Raw genomic sequence first — 13,747 nt, 5'->3', positions numbered from 1 at the left:
ATAATTGTTTGGTTTGGGTTTGGGTTTTTTTGAGGGTGAGGGTGGGTTTAGTGGGGTTTTTTGCTTATTTGTTTTTCAGAATTTGTTCCAAAGGTTATGTTTACAGCAAACTCCAACACAAGCACCGCTTTCCGTATAAAACTAGGGGTTGAGAGACATTACATCAACTTCTTGTGTCTCTAATGCACTGTACAACAGCTGAGCGGTGCCAGGCACCAGGGCATGTACTGCTGCCCACAGTACAAGAAAATTAATTTAAAACATGCAATTCAGTGACCCCACTCCCAACAAGAGTGCTTTCTTGGAAGACTCCATGCACACAAAATGGACAATTCAGACAGCCAGAACATCTAGATCTCAAAAAACTTGCCCTTAGTCCAGAAAGCCGAGATCAGGCTGCGAATGGTAACCCCAGCAAGTACAGAAGAGTTTCATCAACACCAACTGCTATGCATGAAAAACTGCACAAGTAAATGTAAAGTGACTACATTTTGCCTTTGTGTTTTGTTCAGATGCCAGGGACATTTTGTTATGTGATCCCATTTTAAACCAAACATATAGAAGGGGGAAAAAAAAGGTCACGCCTTCTTTGTATATACATTTACAGAGCAACAAGTCCCCTTTAGGCTCCTCAAATGGTTGTACAACATTATCTGTTTTCTCTCTCTCCCCTATTACCAGCTTTTTATCACAGTTTTTGGCTCTGTAATTTACCTTCCTTATTCTGAAAGCAGGTTAAGCGTTTCAGTTGTTAAAACCTTTCTTCTCTCCAGTCATCACCCAATTGAGTTTAATTTGTATAAAGAAGAAGAACACTCAAACTGTCTAATATCCTTTTCCACTCTTTTTGTGATATACGAGTGCATAAAATTAACTGTGCTCCAAAGGGCTCACAAGTCTTTCAGAAAAGACAAGATTTGTAAAAACAGGAATTAGATTTTAACTTTAAAACAAAGCCTCAGGGATTTTTTTTTCTCCAAACCATGACTTTGCCTTTCGAATTGTTCCCTAGGCAGATCAGAGGGGAGGTGGAGACCTTTTTCAAACCTCCTTTACAAGGAGCCATTCAAATCTCTGAAGCAAGTGGCATTTGCAGCACCACCAGTGTTATGTTAACTGTAATTCCCAACTGATTACAGAAATTGGATCTTGTATTACTCTTACATACAGGTACTCTATAAGTCTTGCCATCAGCTTTTATATTTTCATGCAAATACACCCCGGTATTCTAGCATGGAAAATATCAGGGTCCCAGACACTGTACACCAAGAAATCCAACTTTTACTTTCCCCTTGGAAATTATCATCTCTATTTTTATTAGTTACCCCAAACTATTCATAAAACACTTTCTCTTCACTAGAAGTGAGAGGGCTGTCATTGAACATCTGGACCATCAGTAGGATTATTCTGAGTCTTCACTACATTCTCACCTCTCCCCTCTTTACACCCTGTGGTTAAAAAGCCACCTTTGAATCACAGAATTACAGAATTGTTTTGATTGGAAAAAGACCTTTAAGATCAAGTCCAACCGTTAACACTACCAAGTCCACCACTAAATCATATCCCTTGACTCCCTAAACTCTTCATCTTCCAAATCCTCATTAATGAAAGCCACAACCACCACATGTCCATCAGCCTGATATTTGTAGGCTTCAACTTTTCATGTTCATGCAAGATGCTTTGGCAAGACCCAGCAGCCACAAACACACACCCTCTTACAGAAGAGCGCGCCAAGGAGATCGGTCAGGACACACCCAGCCGTGTTTCAACAAAACAGCATCAGGCCTAACAAAACAAAGCGAGAACTCTGATAACAGAGAAAAATAGTAAAAAGTCATTTTCTTCTCTTCAACGCAAGCGTAGCTTCCACCAGCAGCATCAACGGAGGGGGCACAGGCTGTCCTGCACAGGGTGCAGCATTTCAGACACTTCTCAGCACGCCTGTGGTGCCACTGTCGGGGCACACACCCCGCAGACACCCCGGATCCCCACTGAAAAGACAAAGCCTGTCTGCCAAAACTGCCTCCTCACTCCCTCCTTACACAACGTCCACCCCAAACCGTGCCAGGCGCTACGCAAAACCAACAGCTCACCCCAAAGGCACTGGGGAAGGACCATCGCAAGACAGCGGGAAACACAAGGGACAGGGATGAAATACGCTGTGCAAGGAAGCGTGGATACACTCGTGGAGGCATAAGAAGAAGAAATATCAACACTGACATCTGCTGATAGTTTAGGAGGCTCAAGGAAAGGGATCAGCTACAAGTCAGATGCACAGGCACCAGGTAGCACACCCGTATCTCAATGGCCAACACTGGAACATCACAGGCACCGTGGATTTTGTTTTTTGTGTGTGTGCACTTCAGATAACTTGGTATATTTTTTGCTTTTATTTTGACTGTAATGATGGATTAGGGGAGCGAAATGTGCATGCAACTTCCCATCTTTTCTATAGCCACGTGTAAATAAGGACTAGGACTTGCTAGACTAGGACAGGAGATGATGCTGCTGCAACTGAAGACAGCGATGTCACACAATCAATGTTACATGAAGGGCGACCAAACACTACATGGAACAATTTTCTTCTGACTTAAACAAGCTGCTCCCAGACCCTTCTTCAGCTCTTTTGCACCTGAAGCAGCAAACTAAGCATGCTAATCTCAGAGGTGTTTCCTCCAGCCTTCAGGAAGGATCTGAAATGCTAACTTGTTTGTATCAGAAAAGGACAAAGGAGGAGACACTGCTGGAAGCAATGAATGAGTGGGAAGAACAACCAGACAAGCCGCAAATCAATGCTATTTGCGGGAGCAGTGCCAGCGGATGAATGCAGTACACCGTGTACTCTTGAAAGTTGTTCTAACAACCACCTTCTGCAATCTTTCGTGTGCCAAGTTAACCCTGTGACTGAGGACACCCAGCACTTCTGCTGTGCAGAAAGAAGAATCCAAACCTCCCTCTTTTTTTTAATATATATCTATATATAAAAAAAGACTTATATACATACTCATACATCTAAGTCTTACTTTGTAGATCTAGATGTGTGTATGTGTAAGTCTATACATAAAATAGATTCTAAAATTAAATAAGACTGAGCTTGCTACCTTTTGTAATTAAGGCAGTGGGAGTCATGCTACTGGTTCTCCTGAGAGGACTGAGCCTGCATTTTGCAGCAGTGCTACAACAGTCCTGTTGCAGTGAATGTAGCTAAGGGACAGAAAAGGGAAAGATTATAGCTGGGGAAGGGAACTGATAGCAGTCCTACCTAGTGTATTTAAGTTTCACTCCTTATATAGAATATCAAACCTGGATGGAACTTCAGCAACATCCTTCCCCATCCTTCACTGCTGACTCTTCCTCCATAAATACTTTCTGTTGCCTCGGCTGAACTCTGCTTCCCACTACTTCTTGGCCTCCAAGCATTTTCATGACAATGAAAAGGATCACACTTCTCTCTCAATGGCTCTTACTTAACGATGCTTGCCAAAAAGAAAAGTTATAATCAAGAAAAAAAAAAATTCTCTTCTGCTAACAACTTACTTGTGCGTTTTGGAAAGGTTAAAGGGATGCAGTCATAACTCTTGCCTAGTTCGATGCAGCATTTCTCAAAATGGAAAGGAGAAAGGAGCAGAAGGCAAGGGAGGTGCAAGATGGTCCTGAAGGGGATCAGAAGTTGTGTCAGGAGTTAGTTGATAGCTGGACACTAGCAATGACAGCGTAACAAGGAAGTTTAACTGGAAGCAGGAGGGAGACACAAAATAGCTTAAGGAATGATGGTCTGATGCATGCAGTCACGTACCTGAAACCCAGCAGGTCACAACTTTTATCGCTATCTGTCATCAAAGATCCTAATATTCTCTAAAAAGAATTGGCTAGGGAGATAAAGCTCTCTGCAGTTTTATCTGTGGCAGCTACAAAGCCAAATGACTTATCCATATAACATTAACGCCAGATAATTTAACAGCAGATCCTGTCAAAACTGTGCCTGTGGTTTTCCCAGCCAGAAATGAGACCACGAAACTGCACCACAACAATCTTCAGTGATGAATGGTCTCTTACTTCCATCAGCTGTTTAGAACTTGAGGCAAAGATAAAAGATAAACTGTTATGGATAAAAGAATAAATTGTTGTAGAGAAAACTGGAAAAACAGACAGTACTCAGCAGCTCACACTGTAAGTGAAGATGCTTGTAGGAAACGGAGGTTCAGATGGCTCAAGATCAGTGACTTGAATTCAGCTAAAAACACTCTCAAGACAGGTTTGGCAATCAGGACACTGATTTCAGTCTGACACTAATTCAGCTGTGCAAATGTGAATTCATTTCTCAGAGCTTCCTCTGTCTTGCTTCGCTGCCAGTAAATACTGGGAGGGTTTGCTGTTGTGTGGTTTATGTTTTGTTTTGGGGTTTTTTTGTTTGTTTGGGGTTTTTGTTTGCTTAGCTTTGGGGTGTTTTTGTTTTAAATACAATTTCACACCTAAGATGCTGCTAGGCAAATAATAATCTTTAGTAACGCATTACCAAGACAGACGGTGGAAGAGATGGAAAGAGAACACCTCCTTCCAGAACCACGTCTTCCAGCTCAGTTCTTGGACCTCATCCGCCTCCAATCTCCACAGATACGGGCTGTGCACAGAGTGTGCCCGAGGCACCACTAACCTGAATTGACCCCAACTATTTTTTTAGTAACTTAAAGCTTTAGCAAATGAAACAGTCATGGTTTGAAAAAAATTACATGCATGTAAGCAGCAAAAAGCATCCACACGCTTAAAAACGACAAAATAAACCAGGCTTAACAGAGTAGAAATTGCCCAGCATTAGCATGGTTGTTGAGGATACAATGATACTCAGCTGGCTTTGGTAGCGTCAAAAGACGCAGCGTACGATAACATTAATGCTGACAAAGAGCAAAAGCCTGACAAGTGTAATCCTGACACTGGTGTATTTCCTTTGAGGATTACTCCGCAATTAGAGATTTCTAACAGTCAGTGTTACATTTCAAAAGGACAATGCTCCAAACCCCTAAGGAAATCATAAGCCACTTACAGATTCTTCTGGGTTTTCAACTTTTTTTTGAGAGTGAAAAAAGCCATGCACGTTTAATGGTATTAATGAGATGAACAGCTTAACATCTAAAAACACTTAAAGAGCCATTATTTCTAGAATGTAAAGCTTGATTTCTTCCACAGCAGAACTCATATGCCACAGCACAGGCAGACGAGGATTCTTCTTCTGCAATTTATCACTCGTGCTGCCCTGCATTAAAAGAAAGTACTATTGCACTAATGACTTTCTGCACTTGTTTTGCTATTTTGCTACCCAACGACTGGGTATAGTCCTACTAATAGAAGGGGCATTCTAGTTGTTAAGAGAAGCAGAAAGGATCTTGAATTAATCAAAACATTGCTGCAACTTTCCCCCTCAGTAGGGCATTTTTGGAAGCCAACTGGTTTGCTGGTAAGACACTGCAGAAACAGCTTTACGAGGCAGGTGGCTACCAGTAAGTCGAGCTATAAACTACGTAAGACCCCAGCTTTTAAAAATATTGCAAGTTCAACAGCTGTCACTGAGGCCCCCAAGAACTGCCTGGCATTTAGTCATCTTACCAACGCTGCAGCCATTCTTCAGGAACCCAATTAAGAAAAAGTGTCGACTTGCATAAAAAGCTAATTGCACAGAAGGTTCTATCACGTCCAGATACTTGAAGGGAGCAGGCGGTATACAAATAACTTTTATTCAGCAGGAGATTATTCTGCAAGACAGCTCTGTCATGCTATTTTCCCTTCTCCCCACCCACTAGTGTCCTTCCGACAACGCAAAAAGCAAAGAACACCCATCTCAGGATGCTTGGAGTTGTGATCCTGTAACCCAACTGGGACAACCTATTTTGCAGGTTGTAAAAAAAATACTGAATAACTGCCCCAGCCTCATCAGCTGTGCTAGGGACAAGACTAAATGGCAATGCCTGGGCCAGTTTGCCTGATATCGATAGGCATAACAAACTAACAAATGAAAAGGAATCTTCTTTCTCAGACAACGTGTTAAGAAGATCAAGATAACAAGAGTAAAAACTACAGTTTGCAGCATTTAACCAAGATCAGAACTAAAGCAGCTACACTAAAGAAAAAAAAAAAAGAGACTAACATAAGCATTTTAAACAAATAACTTAGTGAAGAGAAGCCCTTTCACTCTATCAACACATTGGGCTTTTTGGATTTCCTCTGATCACCTAGGCATGGCAGAAATGACACTAGAAGATTTACGCTTTAGCTCGCGTAACAGTTTAGTAAAATTAAACATTTCAGCATTTTTCCACAAGTGCATCTGTAGCAACGGCACCAACAAATTAAAAGATTCCCCCCAAAATGAGTCAAATCATAGTCTCCAGACAACAGCTCTTCTGTCAATTGTATTTCAAGTGGTCAACTGTATTTCAGATGCGAGGGAATTAACTAACAGATTCATCATTGTCCTTTAAAAACTACCTGGAAGGCCTTTAACCAAGTTTTGACCAGATACAGCAACTGGAGCTGCCCATCGATCAGGTCAGCAGCAGCAAGCAGCTCACAGTGTCCCTCCAAAAAGGCTCCCAGGGAGCAGGGATCATTTTCCCCTAACGTAACTACCCTCATCAGCTCTTCAAGTAACTGTACAGGGAAGGCAAACTTTAGTTTCTAATCTGTTCTTCTCCCCCTGAATTGACAGACCTCAGAAACAGATGCCATTGAGTCATTATATGGAAGAAAACTGTTCAGGCCACAAGTTTAGCCTTGGGAGCACACACACGTGCTTGAAAATTCACATCTTGTCTGAAATCCTTCGTTTTTCAGTGCTTTTCTTCTGAAAGCAGAAATGGCAAATACTCAGCTCATGCATATGACACACAGCATTTTTAAAGTTCTGAGATAAAGGCAACAAACAAAAAGACACTGAATTGTATTTTGTTAGTGCCCACAGTTCCAAATGACATGGGAGGGTCTTGGAAGGGTTTCAGGGAGGAACACGCCACCAGTTGACCAAAATACCGATTACCAACCACTAATTTCATTCCCTGCAAGCACCTAGAACCCTCCAATTACTTTATTTCAGAGGAAAAAAACCTCACCCCTACAGCAGGATTTTAAAGGTTTATAACAGATCCACAGAAGGGGATAAACAAACCTTTTTAAAAGGAAAAATGTCATTTTGCTAATGCCCTCTGCAAAGAACGGCTACATTAATCTTGGCAATCTTTACAAATCCTCCCCCGTGTTTTTGAAAGACAGCCAGGGCATGGAGATTCGTTCAACAAATGGCTGCATGAGTCAGTGGGCCTGGGAGCTGTGGGTAGGAAGGAGTAGGTGACGTCCATGGAGCCACAAAAGTCTTCAAAATGATTCATGTCATAACATGGATCCAGAAAAGTGACTTATGGTTTAGACATGAATTATATGGGTATTTCTGTATCCGTGCCTAGGGACTCACCAGCAAACATGGTGCTGTTACAGCAAACATGTCCCAGTCCATCCACTGAATCAACCTCTCTCTCCTCACCAGATAAACGGTTGAGCCAGCACAAAATGTTATGCCAAAACCAGTGATAGTGCTCGTACAGGAGGTAGAGTTTAGACTGTGTACTCCACCTTCACTCAAAACTGCTTCCAAAAAGTAGAACAGCTCTGTTGTTTTAACCTGGGAGCTCTGCAAAACTCCAGAAGCTTGATAGTGGAGCTACAGATCACAGCTGGTGAAAGAAAGCAGGGAAAGGAGCAGAAAAATGCTTGTACGTATCAAAACTGACAAACCCTTATTCACACACTAAAAGGCCTCATACCAGCATGATCAGTCACAAAAGATCTCAGCTTTTGCTCCTGTTAAACCATGTCATTTTGCCTTTAATGAGGTACCCCAAAGAGGTAGCCCAAAAATGAAAAACAAAGAAAGAAAAATTTAAGAGCGTGCCCAGCAGCAAGACTAGACCTACTTCTCCAAACACAGCCCCAAGCCAACAAAACTCCTAGCCAGAAGTACCACTGATCTTGGGAAGATATCCTTAATTACTCTCCATGTGCAACTCAAGGAATATGGTGCAGTGACCAGTCCAGACCACCTTTGTCTCCTGCTGTGAGTATCACCAGAATTGCCTCTTGTACTCTATTGCAGTCACTTCCAAATGATATACCATTTATTTTCAAGTTACTAGGCAAGTGAAAATGAGCTGTGAACACACATTGAAAAGGTCCAGCAACTTCATCCTCCTTACAAGAAAACTTTTTTACTTCTCTCAAGAAAAACAACTCACATGTGAGGTCAGTTCCAGCCTCACACAGTACCCAAGACCTCTGCCACAAACACTTTACAATACAGATACTGGTCTGTGACCCACCTACCATCAGAGACAACCAGGTCTCACATGCTGATGGTGTATTCCTGCCCCAGTTACAGAGTCCTCCATCATAGACACAGCCAGTGATCAAGGGAAAGAGGCAAGGTAGCAGAGCTGAACCTCTGATACCAGGAGGTAACACTTAACTGCAGGATCATGCCACTTTCAAAAATAACACCTTTCGCAATCAGCACAATCTTGAATCAGCTCCCTAGAGGGAAACAGCCTTGTACTCCTCCTTCCTCTTCCTCTTATTGTCTAAGAGCAAGTATTTCTTCCCATAGTACTAATACCAGCTCTTGTGTTTTCTTTATTCAGAGGGACGCTAATTCTGGCTATAAACAGATAAATATTAAGTGTTTAACACGGATAAATACTACAATTTTGAAATCAAAAGTGGCTTTAACAGCTTTTAATAACCACACATTCCCTGAACAACCTGATGCAGCTTTCAAGTTAGCTCTGCTAACCTGGAGGAGACTAGACTAGACACTTCCAGGGGGGCCCCAGCCAAACTGAATCTTTCTATACTAACTTTATTCAAATCACCATTTAGTGCACATTCCTGCAGTTCTTCCTGAGCTATTCTAACAGGCCGTGCCCCTCTCAATGTGAAAGAAAGTAACTCATATCACAAAAGGGCATTGTGCACGGCTTTTGGGTTTGGTTGTGACTTTTAAAATCAAGTCTAATAATCCCATTCATGTATTCTTATACAAAGGTTCCAGGTAGAAAGGACTTTCCATCTTTTCAACTTGTGAAAACCTAAGTAAGATGAACAACTGATCAGAGAAAGATTTTGTTTGTTTAGTGTGGAGTCAATACCAATTTCTCAGCAGAATGATTCTTTTTTGAAACCAGCTCTTACCACTCCAATTAAGTCTCCTCGGCCGTATTCACCGGTCAGGTGCTTTTTTCCATCATCCATCCGTATGACTGAGCGAAGTCGGCCATTCAACACAATGTATGTGCAGTCTGACTTGTCCCCCTGTCTGCAGAAAGAATAATCCATAATGAGGATTAGTGAAGCATCTTTGCTCAGCAAATGCATCTAGAGTCTTTTAATAAGTTGATCACTCCCTACCTTGCTTAGAGGACATAGGAAAATGTTTAACCAACAGTTAAACACAACAAGCAAACAAGAAATTGAACATGAATCGTTAAAAGGTGACTTGGAAATATGTTTAATGTTTAAATGTACAGGTTTGGCACAAGTGGTTAATGTTAGGTCTGGAAGCAGATGAGCAGGATGCAAGTGCTCTCTAGGGGAAACACCAGGCTCACCCCAGGTTACAGCAGGAGCTTGTTGGCACTGCAAGGTCAATACAGATGAGAAGAGAAATTCTGCAGGTCAAAGAGAAAAACCCCCAAGGGGCTCAGGACTCAGGTTCCTTTTGGTGCACACGTAGGTCCACCAGGAAGGTTTTGCTTTATCCAGTTTGCATGATTAAGAGAGCTGTCTGGATGCCCACTTCCAGCATAACCTAGCACATGGACAAAGCATCATCCTTCTGGGAGTGGAGTTAAAACTAATGCAAGGATTTCCAAAAGATTTTAACAAGATATTGAGAGCTATGACTGGTTTGATGCACAAAGTAATGCAAAACTTCCACTAGCTTTAGTGCTGCAGGTATAGTTATAAAAATGAAAATTATACAGAACACATACTAAATTAGACCTTTATTCTCCCACCACTGCAGCAACCATATAATGGCTCAAATGTGTCCTACTGCAAAAATCCATAAAACTAAGTTTTCCCAAGGATAACTTCTGCCCCTTAAACAGAATGTGCAGTGCCTATTTTCAATTGACTATTGAACAAGCCTAACTGAATTACCTTTGACTTTTGTTGTTTATTTTAGAAAGGCTGAAAAACCCTCTGAACAATAGACATTCATGCCCTTAACAATACAGAAACTACCACCAGAACATACAACTGTCTATATCTTAATCAATTATGTCACTTCAAAAGCTTGCCAAGACAACATAAAGGATGAGGAATAGTATGAAAGAATTTTAATAACACCTGGAGACAAAAGACTGAAGCAATCTTGAAGGGTACTGCAGAAAGAAAATAATCTCAAAATAGGCAAACAGATGAACCTGATGGAATGGTTGATAAATTTAGTCCAATGAGTTTTTTATTCTGTGTGTCACCAAGCGAGCACAGCTCCTTAACTCTGAAAACTTAAATATTCAACAGACAACATACAATTTTGTCCATGTCTCACCTGTAAACAGCTCGTCCAGCCTCCACCTCCATCCAATCCAGGGCAAAGTCAATTTGCCTAACGAACGGGGACATTCTTTTTACAACAGTGTGGGCCACGCCGAGAACTACGCTTGGCTGCTCCCGCATTATCCTAGAAGGGAAAAAAAGTGGCGTTAAAGTACCTCCCCAAAATAGGAACAGGCACACCAGACAACATCCCAATGCAACCAGGCAGTTATATAGGCACTAATTGAGAAGTTAGTCCATATACACACTATCGCCACAACCACACTACATGAGTGCTAATTTGACAAAGCAGGGGGCTGCCCAGCCTGCCAACCTAGCCCAAACTGAACATCACTCAAAGCTGACACTGTCCTAGTAGCAGCAGGACTACGCTAATAGGATGCTAGCTAGTCCTGCTGCCTGGCCCAATTCCCTTCCTTAAGTGAGCAGCGGGATGGATGGGAGCCAGGCTAGCTCTTGTTTATGAGCCACCCTCCAAACCTCCCCTTCACCCAGGGCTCTTATTACTCAGGAAAATGTTCGTACTGTCCAGAAGATTGTCCCTCCCTGCCATTCTGCACCTCTCAGTCTCTCACACATGCACACGTGCTCACAGTTTCATCCAGATTTCAGGTATTACACATGAAGTCTGACGCTCTTCAAAACAAGAGACCTTCTCTGTATTTCAAATGTTCCCTTTTCCCTGTTGCAAAGGCCACAAAGAACTGAAACATCTCCTAATAAAGCTGCTGATCTTCATGCTGAATCTTTTGAGTGATGCTTAAAGTCTTTAGTAGTAAAGATACCATGTAATTCAATACTTCTCCCAAACTGAGAAACTTTTGAGAATGTTCTGCCAGTGATAACTGCAAACTCGACACTGACTGCAAGGCCTGAGGGAAACTGCTCTCACAGACACCTGATAACTGCTCAAGAAAGTCTTATTTCTCATTCTTTTTAGCCTAAAGATCACTGCATCCTGTTACCTCGTGAGTAAGCACTCCAATTCTCACTGAAGCACTACTCCACAGGAGCGAGCTGATCACACACATCTCAAGATGGTGTACCTGTTAGGACATCTTATCTTTTCTGTTCCTGCACAGCATCAAGAGCAATTGATGGCAGACTACTAAATAACAGCTACTTCACAAGAGGCAGCACAATTCAGAAAGAAGTAGGTAAGTGTATGCAGACCCGGTACGTGAAGTACATGCAGATAGAGACGAGGGAGCTATGTTAAAGCCACACATGGGCAGAAACAAAGAAGAGAAAATGATAAATACCTAGTATGTCTTCTGCATCAACGTTCCCTTTACAATGAAGATACCAGGCTGCCGTAAGACAATCTACTTAGGAGACCCTGTGTATGCGGGAACTCTAATTAAGCACGAACCCTGTGAGCTTCCTATCTAACCTTGCACCCCAAAAAATAGGAAGGAGGAGAGAAAGGCATGGAAAGAGCATTGGCAGCTGTTGTTCCCTAACTGAAATACAGTTCCTTGTGGACCACTGTAACCTGGGAGAAATGAGAGAAAGCCCAAGCAGAGATCCCTAATTCTAGAACATGATAACAAAAGCAAACTCACCAGGATGTTTCTAAAACATTAGATCTCTCATTCATTAGCCCTATAGCTGCAGCAGTAGACCCAGAGCTGACAGTGCTATGGGTCAAGTGCAGCACACAGGCCACTGCAGGGAGCTTTCATATTTACCTACTCTCCTTACCCAATGCCTCAAATTACTACTTTTCACAATAATGAAGCTTATAACTTCTTCAGCCGAAATCCCTGAATCTGAAACAGAAGAGATTCGTAGGTGTATATCCCTATTCCATATTGAGCTCGTCACACTTGTCCCCCTGTGCTCATATGTGCTACTAGGTAAGTTAAACTGAACAAATCTTACACTTAGCACAGTTTAAAATCCAGCCCTCAAAACAGGATTATGAAAAAGCAGGACAGCTTTACTCTCCTGCCCTTCTTCTCTTGCCCCAAGGTTTCCATGCCCGCCCTGTCTCTGACCCAAGTTGCCTACAGACCACCTTGGTTTCCATAAGCTATCAAAAACAACATGTTATCTTACTGTACCACACTAACAGAACTTTGGACAAAGAAGCTGAAAAAGGCACCTCAGGATAAGCACTAATAAACAGACAACCTAATCCCTCAACACACACAAAACACCCAGCCCTATCCCCCTTCTCAGCTGATCTGAAAGTTAAATAAACCCCCTGAAAACCCCTAAATGGTTTAGCTCGTTGTTTTTACTCTACTTGCTTATTCAGCCCTCAGAGTCTCCTCCCACGCAGGCTGTCTGCTGTGATCAATAAAAGCCATTTAACTCCTTTTCCTCCCTCAAGATATGTATCTTAATACTCAATGCAGTCAAAATGTAAACTACTAACAGGCTGCTTTTACTTCCATCTGGAGCTCTGTTATTTCACTGAGTGCTATACAGCTTCTACAAGAGTATTAGCACAGAAGGTAAAAGCCCACCCTTATGCACAAGAGGAGAAAAGCAGATTTTTTTTTTCCCCCCATTATCAGCCAGGTTTCCTTCCTTTCACCTGGGTATGTTCATCTTTGCTCTTCTGCTTCGCGCATGCCTGCCACCGGGAAAATTAAAAACCAAAGCTCTGTACTACAGAAACCTGATCCTGAAGGGATCCTCAGGATTCTTTGTTAGAAAGCTCACCAAATATAGTGATGAAAAGGCTAAATGAGTGTCTGTGAAAGCCTGGGACTTATGCAGATATTCTTGTGGACGTGGATGCAATTTGATATTCAGCTTGGCTGGCAATATAAAAATCAAAGCATTCCTGCTTCTCTGGCAAGCACACATGATTCAGACTCCAAACTGTGAAGTTTACTGAAGCAGAAAATGTGACAGAGTCCCTAGTACTGCAGAGCCTGAACATACTCCCTCAAGAGAGTCTGGTGACAGCTTGATTACGCCGTTCGTCAGGAGACACCAACAGTTGCAGCGTAGGCACCGCACACTTAGCACATCAGTTCAGCAAAATAGCAAAGCAGTTAAGATACATACTATATAATTAGCTCGTGTCACTCCTGTACTTAAACTCTACATTTACAGTTATTTAGTCATGGCAGTACCACGTAAAAGGCTCCCGCCTCAGAGTTTCAGTGAAAATGATTTAACCTGTTGTCTA

The 13,747-nt window shown here is 42.1% G+C and overlaps 1 protein-coding gene across 4 annotated transcripts in view; it reads right to left on the bottom strand.

Annotated features, from left to right (window-relative positions):
* The window catches only part of PNPLA7 (patatin like phospholipase domain containing 7), a 117,093-nt gene that overhangs the window by 72,482 nt on the left and 30,864 nt on the right, over positions 1–13,747 (bottom strand). For all 4 annotated transcript variants that reach the window (XM_068414086.1, XM_068414084.1, XM_068414085.1 and 1 more), the window contains 2 exons: positions 10,592–10,723; positions 9,229–9,352 (listed from right to left, as the gene is read on the bottom strand). In XM_068414086.1, the coding sequence (XP_068270187.1) occupies positions 9,229–9,352; positions 10,592–10,723 (256 nt within the window). The remainder of the gene's footprint in view (positions 1–9,228; positions 9,353–10,591; positions 10,724–13,747) is intronic.

The sequence above is a fragment of the Nyctibius grandis genome, chromosome 16, assembly GCF_013368605.1.
Source record: "Nyctibius grandis isolate bNycGra1 chromosome 16, bNycGra1.pri, whole genome shotgun sequence".
NCBI lineage: Eukaryota > Metazoa > Chordata > Aves > Nyctibiiformes > Nyctibiidae > Nyctibius > Nyctibius grandis.
Note: the sequence above shows the minus strand (reverse complement) of the source record. Positions and strands in the feature narration are given on the sequence as shown.